The 22,127-nt window shown below is 37.4% G+C and overlaps 1 protein-coding gene and 1 long non-coding RNA gene across 2 annotated transcripts; one reads left to right on the forward strand and one right to left on the reverse strand.

The window, feature by feature from the left end:
• The first annotated feature begins 1,422 nt into the window (after window positions 1–1,422).
• Window positions 1,423–5,665, forward strand: LOC114186205 (uncharacterized). Its single transcript, XR_003604985.2, has 3 exons — window positions 1,423–1,771; window positions 1,945–2,005; window positions 5,432–5,665. It is a non-coding gene; the product is annotated as an uncharacterized LOC114186205 (long non-coding RNA).
• A 15,103-nt stretch (window positions 5,666–20,768) lies between these two features.
• LOC114184399 (uncharacterized) lies at window positions 20,769–21,926 on the reverse strand. The gene has a single exon (XM_028071711.1). It carries the CDS (start codon window positions 21,924–21,926, stop codon window positions 20,769–20,771), a length of 1,158 nt encoding a protein of 385 aa, XP_027927512.1.
• Window positions 21,927–22,127: the final 201 nt, after the last annotated feature.

Below are 22,127 nucleotides of genomic sequence, written 5' to 3' on the forward strand. Positions count from 1 at the left end.
GGAGATATAGTGATTTATTAATTGGCTTAAATATATTATTGGTCCCAAAGTTTTTAAACTTTTTGTACTTTGGTTTTTTTTTTTTTTTTGGTAAATTGTGGTAAATATTGTTCTTTTTCTGTATGTCGTTTAAATTGTTAACATAGGATGAATTATGAATGTCACATGTCATTTCGTAATTTTTTTATTTTTTTAATTTTAAAAAAGTTGTCCACGTGTCAAATAAGCATTGTGACACGTGACAGTAGCAGTGTCATGTGTCAAGTCAGTATTATTGTCATATGTCAAGTCAGTATCATTGTCACATGTCATTATCTCGTTCAATCCAGTCCCAATTTTCATTAATTTTGTTCAATCTAATCTTAATTTTTTTTTAAATTTATTCAATTCAGTCATAATTTTGTCTTTCTCCAAATTGACCAAATTTAATTTTTATAGAAATGTTATACTAAAATTTTTATTAAAATTTAAATTTACATTAAATATTTGTTTCATTATTTTTAAACCAACCATAATTATATTATTGGAAAAAAAAATATTAGATTTATGTTTGATGTTTGCTACATGTAAAAAATAGGTTTAGAGTTGGTTTAAATATAATGAAGAATTTCCCTTCTAATTTTAAAAATAATGAAGAATTTTCTTACTAATTTTAAAAATAATGAAGAATTTTCCTTCTAATTTTAAAAATAATGAAGAACTTTACTTCTAATTTTAAAAACAATGAAGAACTTTCATTCTAATTTTAAAAATAATTAAGAATTTTACTTATGAAAATCTGATTGGGTTAAAAATGTGGTTTTGAGATGTTTTGATTATGAAAATGTAGTTTCTTTTGAGGGAAGTTAATCAACCCAAATTGTTGATTTTTTTGAAGCCAATTGAATATCCTTTGGTGATGTTTTGTGCATAATTTTGTATTTTTAGATTAGATTTAGATTAAAGGATTATTTTTTTTAGTTTTTCTTGATTTGTGTTAATAATGCATTCTCATACTATAGTTTTTAGTTTAATTCTTTGTTTAGTGTATTCTTATTATTTGTGAGTAATGTAGTATAGTTTTAGTTTGGATTAGTTTTAATTGTAGTTTAAAGTGTTAAAGTTCAAATTTGGATTTCGAATTTTAGTTTAGATTTTAGAAATTTTAATGCTATTTTTTACTTTGATAGAATTTGTTTACATAATTCATTGCTCCTAGTATATATATCTTATTTTTTATTAATAGATTTTTAGTCTAGTAAATAACAAAAGTTAGAATTAGAGTTTTAAGTGTTAGTATATACTCATTTGTCATTTTAATAGGTATTTTGTTTGAGATAATGATACACTGATCCAGTAAAAGTTACTCACTTTTAAAGCACCTACATGCCATTCAAGCTACAATTTTAAAAATTAATTGTGATTTATTTTTTGAATCCCTAACGTTGGACATTTTTGTGCACGTTGGAATTGGGTGAAAATGAGGGGTTAGGGTTTTGTCCCTCTTCCTCACAACGACCACACCCATACGCACTTTCATCCATTTTTCTCTTTCACTACTCACATTCAGAGCCTCCATGGTCTTTCAAAAACATCATCACAGCAACGACTTCACCACGTCACCCCGGACACCACTGTGTGCACTCCTCGCACTTGGCTTCTGCCGCTAGACTTTCATCAGACTAGGCCTTCCTTCGATCTTGTCGTGGAAACTACTCCAACGTCGGAGTTCACATCCTCTCATCTTTGTGTCGACAAAGATCATTTTCCCATCACTGTTATCACCTATGAGGTCCTGCTTCTCCCTCTCTGTTTCATTTTTTATTGGTGTGGTTTGGGTTCTCATAATATTCACTGGCTTAAAAGAGAACTGAACATACTTTTGATTTTGATGGTGGTTTGAATAGTGTTGTATTGAATTCGTAGATGGAATCTCAGGGTTTTTTATTTATTTTGCTGGTGCAGTTTTGATCGGTGAGGACGACGAGTATCAATACCACAGTTCAGTGACCACGTGCTTTTCTATGTACGTTTTTCTTTGAAAGATTTTGCACACACAATGACGTCTCGATTCAATTAACTAGTTTTCTCAATTCTAAATAACTAGTTTTCTCAATTCTAAATGATTATTCTCAATACGATATTTATTTTCAATTGCTTTACGAAATGAATGTTGAATCATACCACCAAATCACATTTCAAATGTCATCTCAATACCATATTATCAGAGACCATATTAAGTACCTTTTGTTTACAACTATATGTCTTCAACAGTAAATGAAACTCCTTATCAACTATTTTGTACACATGAAACTCCTTATTAAGTATTTTCTTCAACAGTAAATGGGTTTTCAATACGATATTAATTTTTATTAATTGTTTCATGAAATAAACGTTCACTAATAAGAAAAATGCACATTTCAAAAGACATTTTAATACCACAATATCAGTGACCATATTAACTGCATTTTGTGTACAACTATCTGTCTTTTTGTTAGTAAGATTTTGCACACAACAATTCTTGGTTCAATTAAATAGTTTCCTTAGTATAAATTATTATTCTCAATACAATATTAATTTTCATTAATTGCTTCATGAAATAAATTTTGAATCATACCACAAAGAACATCTCAAAGGCCATCTCAATATCATATTATCAATGACCACATTAAGTGCCTTTGTATGTATAATTATGTCTTTTTTCTTTGTAAGATTTTGTATGCATGAAAGTCCTCACTCAATTAAGTATTTTCTTCAATAGTAAATGATTGTTTCGAATACAATATTAATTCCAATGTGACATACTTGTTTGAGGCACCACTAATGCTTTTTTGCGACCGTGGAATGTCATTAGGTTATTTAGTTCACTATGTTCTCAATTTCATGCACATTAAGCAACTCTATAATGGTAAAATATCCAACTAGAAATACCTTTAGCACTAACTTCCTTCTTGTTTCAAACTTTTCATACAACATAAAATGCTTAGTGACATCCTTCTTTACAACACCAATGATGCTTTTATGTCAACATGGAATATCTTTGGATTTTTTTGGTTCACTTCATTCTAATTTGGGTGCACATTAGCCAACCACATAATTCTAGAAATAGTGATTGGAATTCCCTCTAGCATTAACTACCTCACTCTTTATGACTTTTTGTACAATATAAAGTAATAATTGTGGTAATTTTCATACACATTAGTAAGGTAATATACAAATAAAATAAATTATAATTAAAATAAATAATTATATAATGATATTCATTTATAATTTAAATTAAATTAAAACAAATAAAATAAATTATAATAATGATAATTTAAAATATATAAAAGAAATTATAAAACTCTAAATAATACATCATGAACAAAAAGAAGAAATTCCTTTATTTTAAAGTATTAATTAAATAAATGTATTCTACCATAAAATTAAAATAAACTAAATAAAATTTAAACTATTAATCAAAACACTTTTAATATATAATGGAATTTAAAATTTGTTCATACATTACAAAATTGTATTGTAATTATTGTTAACACTTTCATGAGTAAAAGTAACTACAACTATTTCAAAGTATTATGTTCTGAAAAAAAAAAGTACAATGTACATTTTATTTCCCTTCATCTTGATCTTCTTAAAATAAGGGGCTCCATTTATGCTTTCTTTCACATAAATGTCAATGCCCTCATTCTCCTCAAGGTTGTTTTTCTTATGGGATCTAATTGGTGACCACCCCATTATCCTTGTCCAATAATACATGTCAACACTTTCAATGAGTCACATAACTCAAAATCACCAAACACACAAACAAATTCAATGCATCTCCACTCATCAACACATAATGAAAAAAAGGTCTTTGAGTCCTAGTAATAATATTATGTTAATGAAACTTTCTTGGCTGGAGGTGCTGCCTCAATTTCCAGAATCTCATAACTAGCATTCGATAACCTGAATTGACCAAATTAATGGCATCAGATTGATTAATTTCATTTTGTGAACCACAAGCAAATGCAACATCACAACTTTCCTTCGGTAAGACCCAAAAAATAAATGATTAAATAAATAAATAATTATTTAAAGTGGAGTATAAATATTAAGTTATTTATGTCAAGACATGAGAAGGAGCAATGGAAGCTCAAGTGGTTAAGAATGCTTAGTGCGTTTGAGGGATCTTGTGTGTGCCATTAGTGTGTGTTTTATTTATTTAATTTTAATTAAATGCTATATTTACTGTGACGTGTGTTAGTATACCTAAAGACGTGACTACATGTCATAAATCATGTGATAACTTGTTGGTTTGGTGAGTGTGCTTAGTAGTGGAAGGTTGTGATTTCAAACCTTGGGCTAGAGCAAAAATATTTATTTTTTTGTTGCTTTCGTCAATTGGCAGACAACCTTATGAGGAGTTAAATCACATTACTAGGCTTTATGGTCATAATATCTCAATTAAATGACCAAAATCAATTCAAATTTTTATTTTCTTATTTTAATTAATTTTAAATAGGCTAAAAAAGTAGTTTTCCAATTATTTTATTACCTAAACATTAAGGGAAATTAGTATACATTATTAGGTTAGATTTTTAGAGTCCAAAACTTGACCTAAGTAGGAGCTAGACAACTAGGAAGGGTTCTCAATGGTAGAGGAAAAGGTTAGAGTAATTTCTGACCAAGAAGGATCACTAGGAGGGCGTATAGAGCATGAACGAGGTTGTTAGCTGGAAATTTCGGGAAGGGGAGCTAACCTTATCTTTACAATTGTTTTTGGTACAATTTGGTTGGTTGCTTAGTTTTGTTTTTGATGGAGTTTCGGGAACCAAATTGTGTGAATGGTGCAGCCATAGTTTTGAACAAATTTCATTGGTTTTTAGAGAAACCAAACGTTTTTTTAACCTATGAAGAGTTTTGTAGAACATGTATCCTTTTGTTGGCTAAATATAAAATGGTTAATTTTATTCTGTCCCATATATTATATGCGATTGTTACATACACATAGCATTTTACAACCCAAAATTTTGAACAATTAGTTAAAAAAAGAAAAAAAAGGGGTACATATTAACATAATTTAACATTTCTACATATATAGTGCAAAATTGGTTTGTTCTTTATTTAAGTAATGATAGGTTGATTTATAAAGTGGTGTAGTTTTTCTGATAAAAGTAGTGAGATGTGTTTTTCAAAAGGATATTAAGAATGAAATTATACTTGAAATTTTTTAAGGATATAAAGTGTATGAAGTATTATTACTATAATGTATATTTGGTGATGTGGTATCTTATGGGGTTTATGAGTTTGTGGTCAATCTTTATTGTTGTGATGCAAGGTTTTTGGGTTTTATTGATATCTTGTGATATTGTAATGGTTGGGTGAGATGGACTATGTTATATTTGTGATGTTTTGGCTGGTTTAAGCTCACATTTTTTGTTTGTGTTTGTACGATGATTGTGTGTCTTGTCAGATGACGTTGGCGAGGCATAGGTGAAGAGATGCTAGCTAACTATGAGGATTTTTGAAAAAACATGCTTTATTTAAATTTATTTTATTAAAGTTGGATTATAATAATGCAATGACCAGCTGAGTTGGATTTCAATTATGTATTAAAGGTTTTAAATTTTCCCATGTTTGGGAATGGTATCATAATTGTTTTAATTGTTTTTTTAACTGTATCAAGTAATATCTAGATGAGGTGTTATACATTCCATGGCTTTGCTTCATCGTAACATTTGAGTCGAGCACAGATTTTTGAATAGTCCCTATATATTGTCAATTTAACCACAAGGACAATAAAATTGTATAAAGTCGCAAGTAGAAAGCATAAACAAACAAGAGAAATGATACAAACTGCAAGCTTCTTTGTTGAGCTTTGATGTCTCTCAAATCATGTAGTCAAATCCATCTTCATCAAGCAAATACCCTCTGAAATCTAATAAAGCTTTTGTTAAAGAAGTACTCCTTAAAGAGACAAGATATACAAATGTACTCAAAATTATAAGACAATGAGAATCTTAGACTTATTTACCAAGCACAAAATTTCATTTTTGCTAGAATAAAATAATACAAACAACATCCTAGTACATGCAATAGCCCTCTATATTCATAAAAGAAAAATATTACTTGATACTGAAATAGGAAAAGCATCATAAGAAATTAACATTTTTAAAACATGCATTGTGATCTTTCTAGAACCACCTACAACACACCTACAAGAAATTATAAATTATTATTTATAAAATTATTCCAATATCATGAATGAGTGAAATTAAAGAAAGTAACAAAGTCCACAATACATAATTGTGTTAACAAAATCAACAATTCAGCAAAAGAAATTACTAAAAATGGGAGTTTTCAGGTCTAGAATATTATTCGAATTTTGAATTCAAGAAAAGAAGATTATATCAACGTGAAAAGAAAAGATTCAAACCCTTATAAGGATACTTAATTATAAAAACAATGATGGTAAAAAAGTTAGTAGCAACATTGTTTATGAAATGGTCTAATATCCAACCTGCGATGCAATGTTAAAATTCTACTTGGCAACATCTCGATGAACATTCAAACTACTTTTGTGTATTTCTTTTCGATTAATAAGAACAAGTTTGGACGACTTCCTGACTCATTCAAAAAATAAGAAAATTATCAAAATGACAATAAAGGTATAAAAAGAATCAGGACATCGTTGTGTGCAAAATCTTATAAAGAAAATGACTGATAATTGTACATAGAAAAGGCACTTAATGTCGTCACTGATACTATGGTATTGAGATGGCCTTTGAATGTGCATTTGTGTTATCAATGAATGTTTATTTCGTGAAGCAATCAATGAAAATTAATATCGTATTGAGGATAATCATTTACAGTTGAGGAAAGAAGTTAAACAATTAATGAAAATTAATATCGTATTGAGAATGATCATTTACAATTGAGGAAACAAGTTAATTGAATCAAGCAGTCATTATGTGCAAAATCTTACAAAGAAAGACACATAGTTGTACACAAAAAGACACCTAATGTGGTCATTGATATTGTGGTATTGATACTTGTCGTCCTCCCTGGACCCAATTAAAACTGCACCAGCAAAATAAACCAAAAACCTCAAGATTCCTTCTACGAATACAATACAATACAACACTATTCAAACCACCATCAAAATTGAAAAGCATGTTCTGTTCTCTTTTGAGTAAGTGAATATTATGAGAACTCAAACCACACCAATAAAAGGGTTAAATATGTTTTTGGTCCTTTAACTTTCAGTGAATTTTGGAATTAGTCCGTTTCGAAATTTTGGACCAATTTGTTAGAATTGATGCAGCAATATTTCACAACCAAGAGGGGGGTGAATTGGTATTAACAAATTTTGCCCAGTTTTAGTACTTTTGAAATTGTTTTGATAAAAACCTTTTCTTTTGAATCAATTGAAATAGTATGGTTTGATGCTTAATGTATGGAGCATTTATACCATGACAAGATATAGAGAGAAAGAGATAAAGCACACAGAATTTTTATACTGGTTCGATTCTTAAGAATCTACATCCAGTTCATCTAGCAAACCACAACTAGAGATATTCACTATATCACAAGAATTTCAAGATTTACAAATACACTTGATAAATCTAAATTCTAAGATAAAGGAATACAAATGCAAGGCATCCACACACTTGCACAACCACACAACAGCAAGGCTATCACACACACTTGCTTTAACAACCAAAAACAGCAAGGCTATCACACACACTTGCCTTAACCAGAAAATAGTAAATCAGAGAGTTTCAAACTATATTTAGAACACAAGAACACAGCCCAAAGATTAGATTGAGTACACCTTTTCCAAATCTGAATTTTTTTCTTCTTGCCAAGCCAAATTTGATGTGTCTTGATGAAATTCTCAAGAAGATCTTCCAAGATAGCTCCAAGAACTTGTTCCACACTTTCCTTTCTTTCTTTTGATTGCACAACTTATTTTAACAGCAGGTGCAGAGTCCATTTTATAAAACCAGTTGCTGTCAGCATGAGCCTAGTCGACTACATTAGTTGGCTAGTCGATTATCGGGGCAACAGATTAACAGATTCAGGATTTTACACACATAGTCGACTACATTAGTTGGCTAGTCGACTATCGAGGTAGCAGATTAACAAATTCAGGATTTTATACACATGTCATGTTAACCATTGTCATGCTATGTCATGTTAACCATTGTCATGCTATTATGGACATCATCAAAAACATTTCAAATACATTTAATCAACAACAATCTCCCCCTTTTTTGATGATGGACAAACTTGCATAGAACAACAAACCTTTCTCCCCCTTTGGACATGATCAAAAACAGGGATAAAAAAAAACAATGCAGAAAATAGCCAATCTCAATGAAGTATATAGCTAAAAGCATTCAGAACCATGGGCTACCTTTGCTCCCCCTACCTTGAAACTACCTATATGATGAATAGGCCAATGAACTCATAGAATGTCATAACTATGGAATGCATGTCATTATATAATATGGTATCAAAGTAAAATGTAGCAGAAGCAGATAAGAGAAATTGGAATATCAAAGTACAAGCAACATTCTCAAATCAAGTACCAAGAAAAGAGCAACATGGACTTAATGGCAAACCAAATACAACAAATTTTATCATATTAGCAAAAAGTACAATCAATCACAAAAGAACAATCTTGATCCCAAAATCTAGGTGCATGGTTACTCCCCCTAGGAACAAACACCCAACACCTATAGGTACTTTCTTATAATAGATTTTCAAAGATTAAAATGTAGAAAGTGTTGGTGAGAGATGCATTATCAAAGCATCATGTAATCAATTTTGCAGAAGATTAATTGATATGGATCTTGGCATAAACGAATATCACAGAGAAAAAAATATAAGCACAACAATGTAGAGAAAGCAACCTTGTAATTGATTATCCAGTTGATTATTTTATGCAGAAAAATATGAAAAATGCACATTTTACTTCAAACAAGTTATGTTTAGTATGACAAAGTAATGGTTCTTCCTTTTTAGTGAACAAGCATGCAATAAATCCAAAAGATAAGTTGTTAAAAGCACAACGAATGATACTAAGCAACTTATATTCACCATATGTCTTTAGCAACTATTTAACAAAGTGGTGTGAAACTTCCCCTTTTTGGCATTAGCAAAATAAGGGTATGAAAGAAGAAATATTCAGTACCAATTTCACAAATGTGGATCAGACAAAGAAGTGAAAAAAAAAACATATAATGGAGAAGCAAAAGATGTGCCTTATATCAGCTATCAAATTAGATTGGGCATTGTACATATTAAAACCAGATTAAGCTAAAGATGAAAGCAAAGGAAGAAGGATAGCAAGATTACAACCCATTAATCGAACATTTCAGCTTATGGAGATGCTTCCTCATCTTCAGCAATGGCAGCGGAAAATTTCTCTTCTTCTTCCTCAGAAGCATATGAAGGATGCGGGAAGAACGAATAACAACAACACAATTCAAGGGTTTTAAAGAGATTGTGAATTTTGAAAACAATTAGAGAATGGGGATTTAGGGTTCTGAACAGATTTGGGGGTTTGGAGGTTTTATATTGGAAAGAAGTTTAAAGGAGAAGAAAATTTCACCAAACCATTTGTGCCAGACGTAGTTAACTAGGTTACTAATGTAGTCGACTTGCTTCGAAATATAACACAGGGAATAGGAAAAATGCATGACTAGTTAACTAGCAAGTTGACTATTTTATGCAGAAGGATAAAACCTGATGCAGAAATTACAAAGTCTGATGCAGTATGAAACAATAGTTAACTATGAAGTTTACTACGTAATGCAAAAACAGAAAATCTGGTGCAGTGATGACAATTCTGGTGCTGTATTTGGATGATAGTTGATTTGTAAGTCGACTATTTTAATGCAGAATGGTAAAATCTGATGCAGATTTTTATGCTGTAAATGCGAAATCAAGTATGCCTAATTCATTAAAATGTTGAAAAATAACAACATAGATGCAGTAACACAATTTGTATTTGTAGGAAACACTTTTGGTGTAAAAAGATTAATTTTTATGTCCTAAGAAACATCATCAAAAAGTGTTAAAATTTGTTTTACTCACGCAGGGAATGATTGGAACTTTTCTTTACTTGTGCAGCCCAAAAAAAATAATACCACATTGATTATTAGGCTTTTCACAAACCCTGCAAAACAGGTAAAATACATCTAGGTACCCACTTTGTATTTGGGTCCTTTCATGTTAGCAACATAGATGGTGTTTTTAGGCAACCAAAGATATTTTCCGCTTGGAACACCAACATTTTTGAAATAACAAGAATTTGATGTATGACCATTCTTTAAACACTAAAAGCAAGATCCAAAAGTTGTATTGAATGCCTTCTCAGGATGAAAGAAAAGATTTTTGAAAGACTTTTGTTTCTTTGAAAAGGAATATCCATATTCATCCATTACATGCTTTTGAGAATTAAGAAGAGTATCCAAGTTGGATTTTTCTGCTGTAAACTTTGCAAGAGTTTCCTCAAGAAATTCAACTTTGTTTTTAAAGTTCTTGCAATCTTTACAATCAAAATTTTCAACTTGCAAGGTTGAATTACAATTACAAGAGGAGGTTTTATGAATGATGTCTAAATTTTCCAAATCAAAATCCAATTTCTTATTTGCCTCTTCTAATTGATCCAATCTATTTTTCAACTCTTGATAGTTCATCTTAAGCTTTTTGTTTAAACAATTAAGTTCATTTGCATCTTTATGCAATTCTTCAAATGTATCAAGAAGTTCATCATACTTTGCTTGAATATTAGAATTAGAAGTACTTATCTTGCTTTCTTGGGACTCAACATCAATCATGAAGCATGTGTTGACATCTTTACTGCTGTTGTTGCTTTCTGAATTGTTATGGCCATGTTCTTCAATGCTCTCTTGAGCTTTCTCCAAGGTTTCCCACATTTCTTTTGCATTCTTACATGTAGAAACTTTGTAGAATTCTTCCATGGTGAGTGCTGAGGAGATGATGTATCTAGCTCTAGCATCATATTGCACTTTCTTGTTCTCATCCGCAGTCCACAAATTGAAGTCTTTCTCAACCTGCACTTTGTTAATGGTATGCATAGGAATAAATGGTCCATTTACAATAGCATCCCAAACACCCATGTCAATGGATTCTAAAAAGATTTTCATTCTTATTTTCCAGAAAAGATAATTTTCTCCAGCAAACAAAGGTGGTCTATTGATAGAAACCCCTTCAGAAAACATTTGTGAAATATTGGCCATCTGTCAGGATCTAGTCGACTATGTATTCGACTAACCAGCTCTGGTGCCACTTGTTAGAATTGATGCAGCAATATTTCACAACCAAGAGGGGGGTGAATTGGTATTAACAAATTTTGCCCAGTTTTAGTACTTTTGAAATTGTTTTGATAAAAACCTTTTCTTTTGAATCAATTGAAATAGTATGGTTTGATGCTTAATGTATGGAGCATTTATACTATGACAAGATATAGAGAGAAAGAGATAAAGCACACAGAATTTTTATACTGGTTCGATTCTTAAGAATCTACATCCAGTTCATCTAGCAAACCACAGCTAGAGATATTCACTATATCACAAGAATTTCAAGATTTACAAATACACTTGATAAATCTAAATTCTAAGATAAAGGAATACAAATGCAAGGCATCCACACACTTGCACAACCACACAACAGCAAGGCTATCACACACACTTGCTTTAACAACCAAAAACAGCAAGGCTATCACACACACTTGCCTTAACCAGAAAATAGTAAATTAGAGAGTTTCAAACTATATTTAGAACACAAGAACACAACCCAAAGATTAGATTGAGTACACCTTTTCCAAATCTGAATTTTCTTCTTCTTGCCAAGCCAAATTTGATGTGTCTTGATGAAATTCTCAAGAAGATCTTCCAAGATAGCTCCAAGAACCTGTTCCACACTTTCCTTTCTTTCTTTTGATTGCACAACTTATTTTAACAGCAGGTGCATAGTCCATTTTATAAAACCAGTTGCTGTCAGCACGAGCCTAGTCGACTACATTAGTTGGCTAGTCGATTATCGGGGCAACAGATTAACAGATTCAGGATTTTACACACATAGTCGACTACATTAGTTGGCTAGTCGACTATCGAGGCAGCAGATTAACAGATTCAGGATTTTATACACATGTCATGTTAACCATTGTCATGCTATGTCATGTTAACCATTGTCATGCTATTATGGACATCATCAAAAACATTTCAAATACATTTAATCAACAACACAATTTAGTCCTTCATCTTTCGAAATACGTGAATTTAGTCATTTAATCAAATTTTGTTAGGTTTATTTGATGTTTCGTATGCATTTCAAGATTGTATTTGAGTTGTTTATAATGTTTGACACACTTTTGCTTTAATGTTAAGTCAAATACTATTATGAAACGCGCTTAAAATGTCAAATAAACTTAACAAGATTTGATTAAAAGGACTAAATTCACGTATTTCAAAAGATGAATGACTAAATTGTTTCAAAGTTTCAAAATAGACTAATTCCAAAATTCACTACAAGTTAAAGGACAAAAAATATATTTAACCCATAAAAAAATATAGAGGGAGAAGCAATACGTTATAGGCAATAGTAGGGATGGGAGAAAACGATCCTCATTAACACAACGACAAGATGACATGAGCTTCGACATTGGAGTAGTTTCCACACCAAGATCGAAGGTTCGGTCCAACGACAATCTAGTAACGGAAGGCACGTGCGAGGAGTGCACACGGTGGTGCGCGGTGTAAAATCTCGATCGGATATTACGAGTTAAAAAAATAGAAATAATATAAATACCTCATTTATTATAACTGAAATTCCGAAAAACGTGGGAAATTAAAATATTTATTACATAGACAACTCCAAATTCAAATTTCTTAAAGCTCAATAAAATACTAAATCAGTCTCATAATAGTTTACAACTTTATTCAAAACCATAAATGATAAAACTCAAATAAAACTGTTTCCCATGACATTCCCCCGCTCCGCTGCTAAGCCTCACCATAACCACCTGCAACAACATCTGCTCTCGTGTACCGCATACACAATCATCGCTAACCACAAGCAAATAGGCTGAACTTACAATTACATAAACATATATAAGTATATAAATATAAATATAATATATATATATATATATATATATATATATATATATATATATATATATATATATATACATCATATAAACCATACAAGTACACCAAAGGAATTCCTATCCTTTGATTTCACACCACATGGCCACCACCATGTTACCCGTGTTCTACGTCTTCCAATGAGTACCTCGAGATGTCTTGCTGCCACACCTACCAGCCACAACTAGTAGAGCACGTGCGGGAAACCATGCTACAGACCATTCTCTGTAACGCCAGGTGGAGTTCCCAATACGAATAACATTCGTAATGTCCCAAGACTACTAAATTCGTTAGTCTCATACCAAGGAAGGAAATCTATATGGACCCGTCGTACGAGCCATGACTCGCACACTCACACCGGTAACACTTCTCAACCCAAGCCACAACTCAAAAGTTCCTCGTGTTCATCTGCCATCTCGAGCCACAACTCAAGTGATGTCATTCTAAGCCAAAGGAATGCTACGTGCTTAACCCCTATCCCGAGCCACAACTCAAGGGATACGTTCTGAGATATCACTGAAGCCATGTAGACCACACACATCCAAAGCAAGCAAAACAAGTCTGGCTTCTACAATATCGCATGGCGTTGCTCTTGAGCCGCTAGGCGAACATCACTTCCAAACCACCTGGCCGTGGACACGTACCGCCAAACACCTCTATTTAGTTAATTTCTCCATTCTACATTCAATATTAATCTAATTTCCACGAATTACAGACCCATCATTTCTCCTCACTGCCACGCAAAATTTTCTTCTCTACATTGGCGCCTAGCGACTCGATCAATATCGCGAGGTGGTGCATAGCATTCTAGGAAATTCCCAGAATTTTCCAGCACCTGTAAGCCCTCCCAGTTTTCCCAATTTCTTTGTTTGGTCTATTTTTGCAATTATGCAATTCCCATGATCACAGCGTACATTTGCTTCACTTAAACTATATACAGTAACACTTTATAGTTAATTAAACAATAGTTAATCTTAGACCCTCAAACCCCCAATTTCCAACCCTAGAGCATTTTTCATACAACGAACTTTCAATTTTCAGCTTAATTCAACCAATTTTTAATGTCTAATCATTAACCCCTGGGTCATCTCCCTTTTGCCCGATTAGAAACACCCCAAGATTCCAAAAACACCAAAATTGAACCTCAATGGCTCGCGTCGCTTGGCGAGTGTTCATCACCGCCAGACCGTTCATAAGAAAACCCAGAAACTGGGTTGCGTAGCTTACGTCACTTGGCGACACATAGCTCATCGCTAGGCGATTCCTCGTAGGAACCTAGAATTGCACTGAAATTGGTATGAGTCACCTGACGACTACGAGTAGCACGCTAGGCGGTTTTTGGGAATTTTTCCAGAAACACGAAAGTTGCATAATGGACAGGATGTATACATCAAAGAATTCATACATTTTATACCATTAAGCAATACAAATTAAAATTAATAGTTCCAACTCCCCTAACCTAGTTTACTTGTAAAAACTTGAGAATTCCAAGTTCTTCTTGATCAACAATGGCCTCTCTTGCCTTCTCCCCGTTTAGATTCTTAGTTTCACTCAAGAGCCACAGTTTCTCTATGGAATTTTAGTCCTCAAAATGCTCTCCAATGGCAGACACCAAAGCTCTCTCTCTCACCATGAATTCTCACTAAAAATTGCCTTAATTAGCAATGATGAAAAGGAAAACGAAATTTGGCATTAAGATGACTTGATTGCCATTCAAGGTCCATTAGTGGTTATTTTTCCAACATCCCTTGGCTGCCCATTGTCAGCTAGGGTTTCTCCGCCCTTTCACATTCATGCCAAAACTAATTTTAGCAAAAAGAAAGCTTAATTTGGATATGTCAAGGTTTGAACCTATAACCATGTCAATGTTAAATCATTGTACAACTAATTCAACCAATTCATGTTTCATGAAAATTCCTATAATTCTAGGATTATCTTATCACTCATCATGATCAAGCATATTATTAAAATAATAATCAATTAAATAACATGTAATTGGCACACATAGGGCTTAAACCCAAGTTCTCTCAACACAATCAAGTACTTTCAACCACTTAAGCTAATACTTTTCCACATCATACATGTTAGTATTAAATATCGTAAAGGCTCCCACTACTCGTATTTATTAATTATTTATTTATTTAATTAATTAAATTTCGCGGGTCTTACACGCGACGCAGTGAAGTCGTTGATGTGATGATTTCTCTGAAAGACGATGAAGGCTCTGAACATAAGTAATGAAAGAGAAGAATGGATGAAAGTGCATGTGGGTGTGCTTGTTGTGAGGAAGAAGGATGAAACCCTAACCCCTCATTTTCACCCAATTCTAGCGTGCACCAAATGTCTAATGTTAGCAATTAAAAAATAAATCAAAATTACTTTTTAAAATTTCAGCTTCGCTAACATGTTGGTGGCTTAAAAGTGAGTAACTTTTACCGGGTCATTGTATCATAACTTTGAGTTGTTTTTCTAACGTAGGTATCTCGCAATCATATGATAATTCAATTAATGCAACATTTGTAATTGTGTATAGGTATGCACACTTTGTTAGAATTCTTCTCGAAAGGTTTCACATAATAGGGTAATTAGGAAATAAAGGTTTTCACAAACATTTTATTTAAACTTAATGGTAACTCTTTTCACGGCTGTTCTTGCGGAAAATTATTTAAACAAATTTAATTTATGTATTACTTAGTGTTTCGGGTGTAGGGACCAAGAACCTACCACGAACCTCTTCAATTTTACTCTTTCCTTCTCGAAATCTCCCTTCCTCACAATTGTTGTAACTTCTTCTCCAAGAAATCTATCTCCTTGCTCGATCGGTCGAACAGACGATCGAGGTACCTGTCTAAAAGGCTCTGATGCTTAAGTCAGTTGATGGGCCGATCGGTATATGAGTATAACTGCAGTAATAAATGCAAAATTAAGATCCTCACCAACCTACCTTTGGGCCCTATTTATAGTTTTCGGTGTGGGCCTGTGATTAGGGTTCCTTAATCACGACCCAATGATCCTCTAATCAAGATTACTGACTCGTTTAACGTTAATTAATCCAATTGACTGGTCTCATTTGGCCGTTGGACCGATGGCCGCTTGACTAGACTGTTTATCTTTTGATTTTAACAACTTTAAGTGAATAACTAATCCATACAGCCGATCGACCGATGGTCACATATAAGGCGCTACGCGAACCACCTAGGAGACTGATCGACCAATGGATGTCTATGGATTGATGCACGATCGACCTGGGGGTCGATCAAACGATTGTCCTTTACAAATTAAAGTGCTGTTCTTTTGGGACCGAGGGACCGATGGTCCTTTACAGCGATTCGTCATTCATACGTAAGGCCGATCGACCGATGGTCCCTTACGTAGTACCATGTACTTCATTTACAGGATCGGTCCACCGATGGTCCTATATAGTTCATCTGTGGGGCCATTCGACCGATGGACATCTTTTACATACGAGCCCTCCCAGCCTTTTTCGATGGACCGGAAGACTGCACATGGCCGATGGCCCGATGGGGCATACGGTACACAAGCCCCCCCAGCCTTGAGCGATGATGAAGGTGGAGCGAGAAGGTTTGCAAAGAATGTATTGCCGATAGGCCGAAGGGGTTCCCTGATAGTTATCTTGCTTCGTAGATCGTGCTTGTCAGTTGGGATGCGAAGCATTGCGAAGTACGAGCCGTTGATCTACGTGTGATCGTGTGGTCCTGGTGCTGCCACGTATCCCTAGACCTTCCTATAAATAAGTGTGTGTGGCTGTCGTTATTTTCACGCTTTCCTCTCTCTTTCTACTCGAGCCACCAATTGTCTTCTTCTTTCTACAAGTAATAATGTCTTCCAGCGCATCGAGTTCAGACGGGTCCTCGGGTGGGGCGGTCGAGGTGTCCGGGGGCGACGGGTAGATCTCCTCTTTGTTCAGCTCCTCAGACGTAGGGACCTCGCTCGGGGGGTTTCAACTTCAACGGGTTCTCCCGTCCTTCTCAGCGGTAGTCCAAAAGCCGAACAACCGGTCGTCGAAGCGGTGGAGCAAGTTGTCGCTCCTGAAGAGAGTGGAGATGTCATCAGCATCGACGTCCGCGATGAGGGCGAGTAGGCCAATTTGCTAGAGGTGCAGGGATACGATTGGGCCCCCTATGAGGCGCGCACACACGCGACGAGGTTCCGATGGGGTAACGATCTCTGGGACCTGGTGGAGCGGACTAAGGTTTTTAGTGACGAGGTGGAGGACGGATTTCTCCGGGTATAGGTGTGTGCCAGTAACGAGAGGGTGTGTCATGGCAAGGGGGCGGCGAAGCTAGAGTTTTTCTATGTCTACGCTTGCTTATTCCACGATCTGGGTCTAACTGTGTCGTTCGCTGACTGGCAAATGGCGGTGCTACGAGAAATTCAGTGCGCGCCGACCCAGATACACCCGAACGTCTGACGTTAATGCAGGCCTTTGAGGTTCTCTGTCGAGCGACCGGTTTGACGGCCACCATGTCCTTGTTTTTGTATTTCTATAAAACCTGACCCACCACGTCGAAAGGCTGGGTTTCCTTTCTTGGGGCGAACAAGAGTTTGTTCACCCTTTACCTTACCTCGTATAAGGGTTTCAAGACTGGTTTTTTCAAGGTTGCAATTCCCGATCGGGGTAGAAAGTACATCTTCGACGAGAAGGGTCGGCCGAAGTTCCCCCTATATTGGACGGCATTTCCTCCGCCTACTAATCCCTGGGCAGAAGACCGTTTAACCCCCGCCGAGCGGGCTGACCTAGCCGTCCTCAAGACCCTGCCCGACAAGATCCCCCCGAGGCCGCTGATCCAATGCCTCCGCTCTCCGGACTTACCGAGGGCGGTTTATGGTTAGTTGTTCTGATTTACCTGATCGTTGTAGGAGTTGCTATTAACTTACGCATTTTTTCTTGTTTGCAGATATCATGGCCCGAACGACGCTCTCCAATGCTAAGTTCATGGCCCGCGCCAAGACTCGGCGAAGGGAGGATGATGCGGCTGAAGAGGTCGCGCCCCTCCAAAGTGTCCCCAATGGTCCTTCGACGACTCCTTCTACTGCCACCAATGCTCCGACCGGTGCCTCGGCTGTCGTCACCAGGCCCCGGTTTGTCGTCATTCCCCCTAGCTCTATTGTTCCCGCCACTGCGGCGGATAAGGAAAAAAAGACCAAGAAGGACGATTCCCCCGTCGGCCAATCGTCAAAGAGGAGCAAGAAGGCAGACGCTTCTGAGTCCTTGGCCACCGCCTTCCTCGGTAGCGAGGTTCGGCTTGATGAGGAAGTCTCCTTCCACCTGGGTCCTCGCGTCAAGGACATGCTGAAAGACGTATCCGAGGAGGAGGCTTTGCGGACGGCTGGGGAACTAACCCTCAGGTTGGCTGCGATTTATACTGAGTTTTCCCAGGCCGATCGGAGCAGGATTTAAAGCCTAGAGAAGGAGCTCGCGAAGGCGAAGGTGGAGCTGCAAGAGGTGGAGGCTTCTGCCTCGGACTTGAAGGCCCAGTTCGATCGGCTGAATGTTATGAAGGCCGAGCATGCTAACTGCACCGACCTACTTAAAGTTGTTGATGATCGGGCGAAGGAGGAGCAGCTGAAGGCCAAGGTGGCGGCCGACGAGCTGCGGAAACTTTAAAGGCCCTTTGATGACTTATCATTGGAGCATTTGGCCACCGTTGGATCAGATGCGGACTGGCAGAAAAAGGCTAAGGAATATCAAGCCGAGCTTCGCGTCGCTAATGAGCAAGTTTTCGCCCAATATGAGACGGGTTTTCAGAATTTCGTCGATCAAGCCATCTTCTTCTACCGCTGCTCCCCCGATCGGTTCGATGTTCACATGGGGTGGTTGAAGGGAAACTTGAAAGGGTTTTCGACCGACTCGACGAGGCAACCACTCCTCCTGCTAATGAATCTTAATGTAATTTGTTTTGTATATTTTGATATAACCGATCGAGTTCGATCGGCCTCATGGTCCATCGCGCTCGATCGGTTATTATGCCATTTTTTGACAAACATTCACATGTATATGGCATTTAACTTTTTCCTTTCTATCTGTTGGCTCAATCTTCTTTCGTCGTTGTTGCTGGCTATCGACCATTTAGTCTTTATTTATCGTTGTTGCTGGCGATCGACCATTCAATCGTTATTCATTGTTGTATGGTTGGGGCGGTCGACCTATCCTTTAATAGTTTGACGTTAACGCACGGGGCCATCGACCCATTTTGTAAACTTAGCGTTTGAACAAGCATGACGATTGGTCGTTATTTTATGTTTGACTTCAATCGGACGATCGGCCCATGATTTACGACTTATTTCTTCTATCGATTGTGTTGTTGACTCGGTTTGATTGTTACGCTTACGACCCGAACGGTCCGACTTTATTACGCGTTCATTTTTTAATTCCTTTAGATCGTTGGCGTCGTGCCTTGATCACGACAGACAGCTCGTGTCACTTATTTACCCGTAGGGTTAATTAGATCGCTCGGATCGGTGCTGACCGAGCGGGGCTTCCTCGTGGAAGCCTGCACCTTGACCGGTCAGGCTTTGCTCGGATCCCGTAGGGATCCCCATCGATCGGTTAGCTGGAGTGGCATAAAACACTTGTTTTATTGATAGTTATCAACTGTAATACATTTTCAAATGTGAAGCATTCCGCGTATTTGGTATTTCCTTGTCGCTCAAGTATTCAAGCCGATAGGCTCCGTTCAGCAGGCTTTCGGTTACGCAGAACGATCCTTCCCAGTTCGGTGCCAACTTCCCTTGTGCCGATTTCTTGCGCGCTTCGTTCGTCTTCCTCCATACCAGGTCTCCTCGGATGAAGCTCCTCGGTTTCACCTTTGCGTTGTACCTTCTTGCCACCATCCTCTTGCATGTTTCAGCTTGCACGACTGCTTTTTCTCTTCACTCGGTCATGCAGTCCAATTCCTCTCGCATTCGTCCGCAGTTCACATTGAGGTTCTACATCTCCCGTCAAAGTGTCGGCTCTCCTACTTCAACTGGTAGCATAACATATGTTCCGTACGTCAGATTGAAGGGGGATTCTCCGGTCGTCCCATGTGGAATGCATCGATAGGCCTAAAGGACCTGCAGCAGTTCGTCCACCCATGCTCCCTTGGCTTCTCCCAATCTGTTCTTCAGCTCTGCCACTATGACCTTGTTCATGGCTTCGGCTTGGCCATTAGTCTGGGGATGCTCGACCGAGCTGGTTAGGTGGCGTATCCCCACTTGCTTATAAAAATTCCTTAATTTCTTGTCGATAAACTGTCAGCCTTTGTCGGTGATGATGGTGTGGGGCAGGCCGAAGCGGCAGACAATGTTCCGCCACACAAACGAGTGGACCTGCCGAGCGATGATGTTGGCCAAGGCTTCTACTTCGACCCACTTGGTGAAATAATCTACGGCGACTAGTATGAACTTCTTTTGTGCTCTGCCGATAGGGAATGGTCCGACGATGTCCATACCCCACTGTGCGAACAGCCATGGGGCCATTAGGCTATGCAGTTCGGTCGAAGCTCTCTTGACTTTGTTTCCATGGGCTTGGCAACCTTCGCATCTTCGTATCATAGCCTCACAGTCTTGCTCCATGGTCGGCCAATAGTACCCTGCCTGGAGTATTCGTGCTTTCATCGTCCTTCGTCAGGTGTGCATCCCGCAAACGCCATTGTGGACCTCGTTCATGACGTATCCTACTTCTTCCTCCGATAGGCATTTGAGGAGCGGTGCGGTGAAGCCTCGTTTGTACAGATCCTCTCCGATAGTGACAAATCGAAGCGCCCGACGCCGCTCGATCTGCTTCATGTCTTCTCCGGCATCACATCTTCTCAGAAGTTCCCGCAGCTCACTCATCCAGTCTACTGGCCGATCGATCGCTGCGCATTCTCCTGCCGAGGGTCTCATCAGGGTTTGCCTGATGATGGTTTTCAACTGACCTTTCTCTTTCCCCTCTGCCAGCTTGGATAGCCTATCGGCTCTGGCATTCTCCGCTTGGGGGATATGGTGGATAGTTACTTCTTCGAACTCTTTCATGGCTTCAACCACCTTGTGATAATATTGCAATAGTAGATCATCTTTAACTTGATATTCCCCTTGCACTTGCCTGACCACGAGTCGCGAATCAGTGTTACACTTTAACCTTCTGGCGCCTAGATCCTTTGCTAGCCTCAGTCCGGCGATCAGTGCTTCAAACTTTGCTTGGTTGTTAGTTGCTCTGAACTTGAATTGCAGGGAGTGGTCGACCGTAAAGCTGCTCGGTCCTTCGATGACAATCCCTGCTCCAGCATTGCGTTTGTCCGACGAGCCATCGACGAAGAGGACCCATATTTGTTCCGACGGGGAGATCGACCCGTGGAGTTCTACAGCGAAATCTGCCAACTGTTGCCCCTTGACAGATCCTCTTGGCTTATACTTGAGGCCAAACTCAGATAGCTCAACCGACGAAGCAATCATTCTTCCGGCCAGGTCAGGCTTCCTGAGTATCTTGGCTATAGGATGATCGGTGCGGATGATCACCTGGTGGCTCTGGAAGTATCGACGTAATCGGCGTGCAGCTGTCATTAGCGCTAAAGCTATCTTTTCTATCAGCTGGTACCTCATTTCCGAGCTCTGCAATACCCGGTTGATAAAGTACACCAGTCGCTGCTCTGGATTTTCTTGCACTAAGGTCGTGCTGATCGTGTCGTCTGAGACCGATAGGTATACTGTAGAGGCAGCTCTTCTACCGGTCGACTCATTATCGTGGTGCTGCTGATCATCACCTTTATCTGTTGAAATGCCTCCTCGCATTGGTTGTCCCATTTATATGCGGTCTGCTTCTTCATGATCTTCAGGATCGGCTTGATTTTCTCTATCAGCTTGGGCAGGAAGTGCGCAAGCGATGTCAGACGCCCGACCAACGGTTGGATCTCCTTCAGATTTTTGGGACTTCTCATCTCGGCAATGGAGGCGCACTTGTCAGGATTGGCCTCGATGCCTTGGGCGGTCAACATGAACCCCAGG

The sequence above is a fragment of the Vigna unguiculata genome, chromosome 5 (assembly GCF_037176805.1).
Source record: "Vigna unguiculata cultivar grain cowpea cultivar isolate G323 ecotype 2 chromosome 5, ASM3717680v1, whole genome shotgun sequence".
NCBI classification, from domain to species: domain Eukaryota; kingdom Viridiplantae; phylum Streptophyta; class Magnoliopsida; order Fabales; family Fabaceae; genus Vigna; species Vigna unguiculata.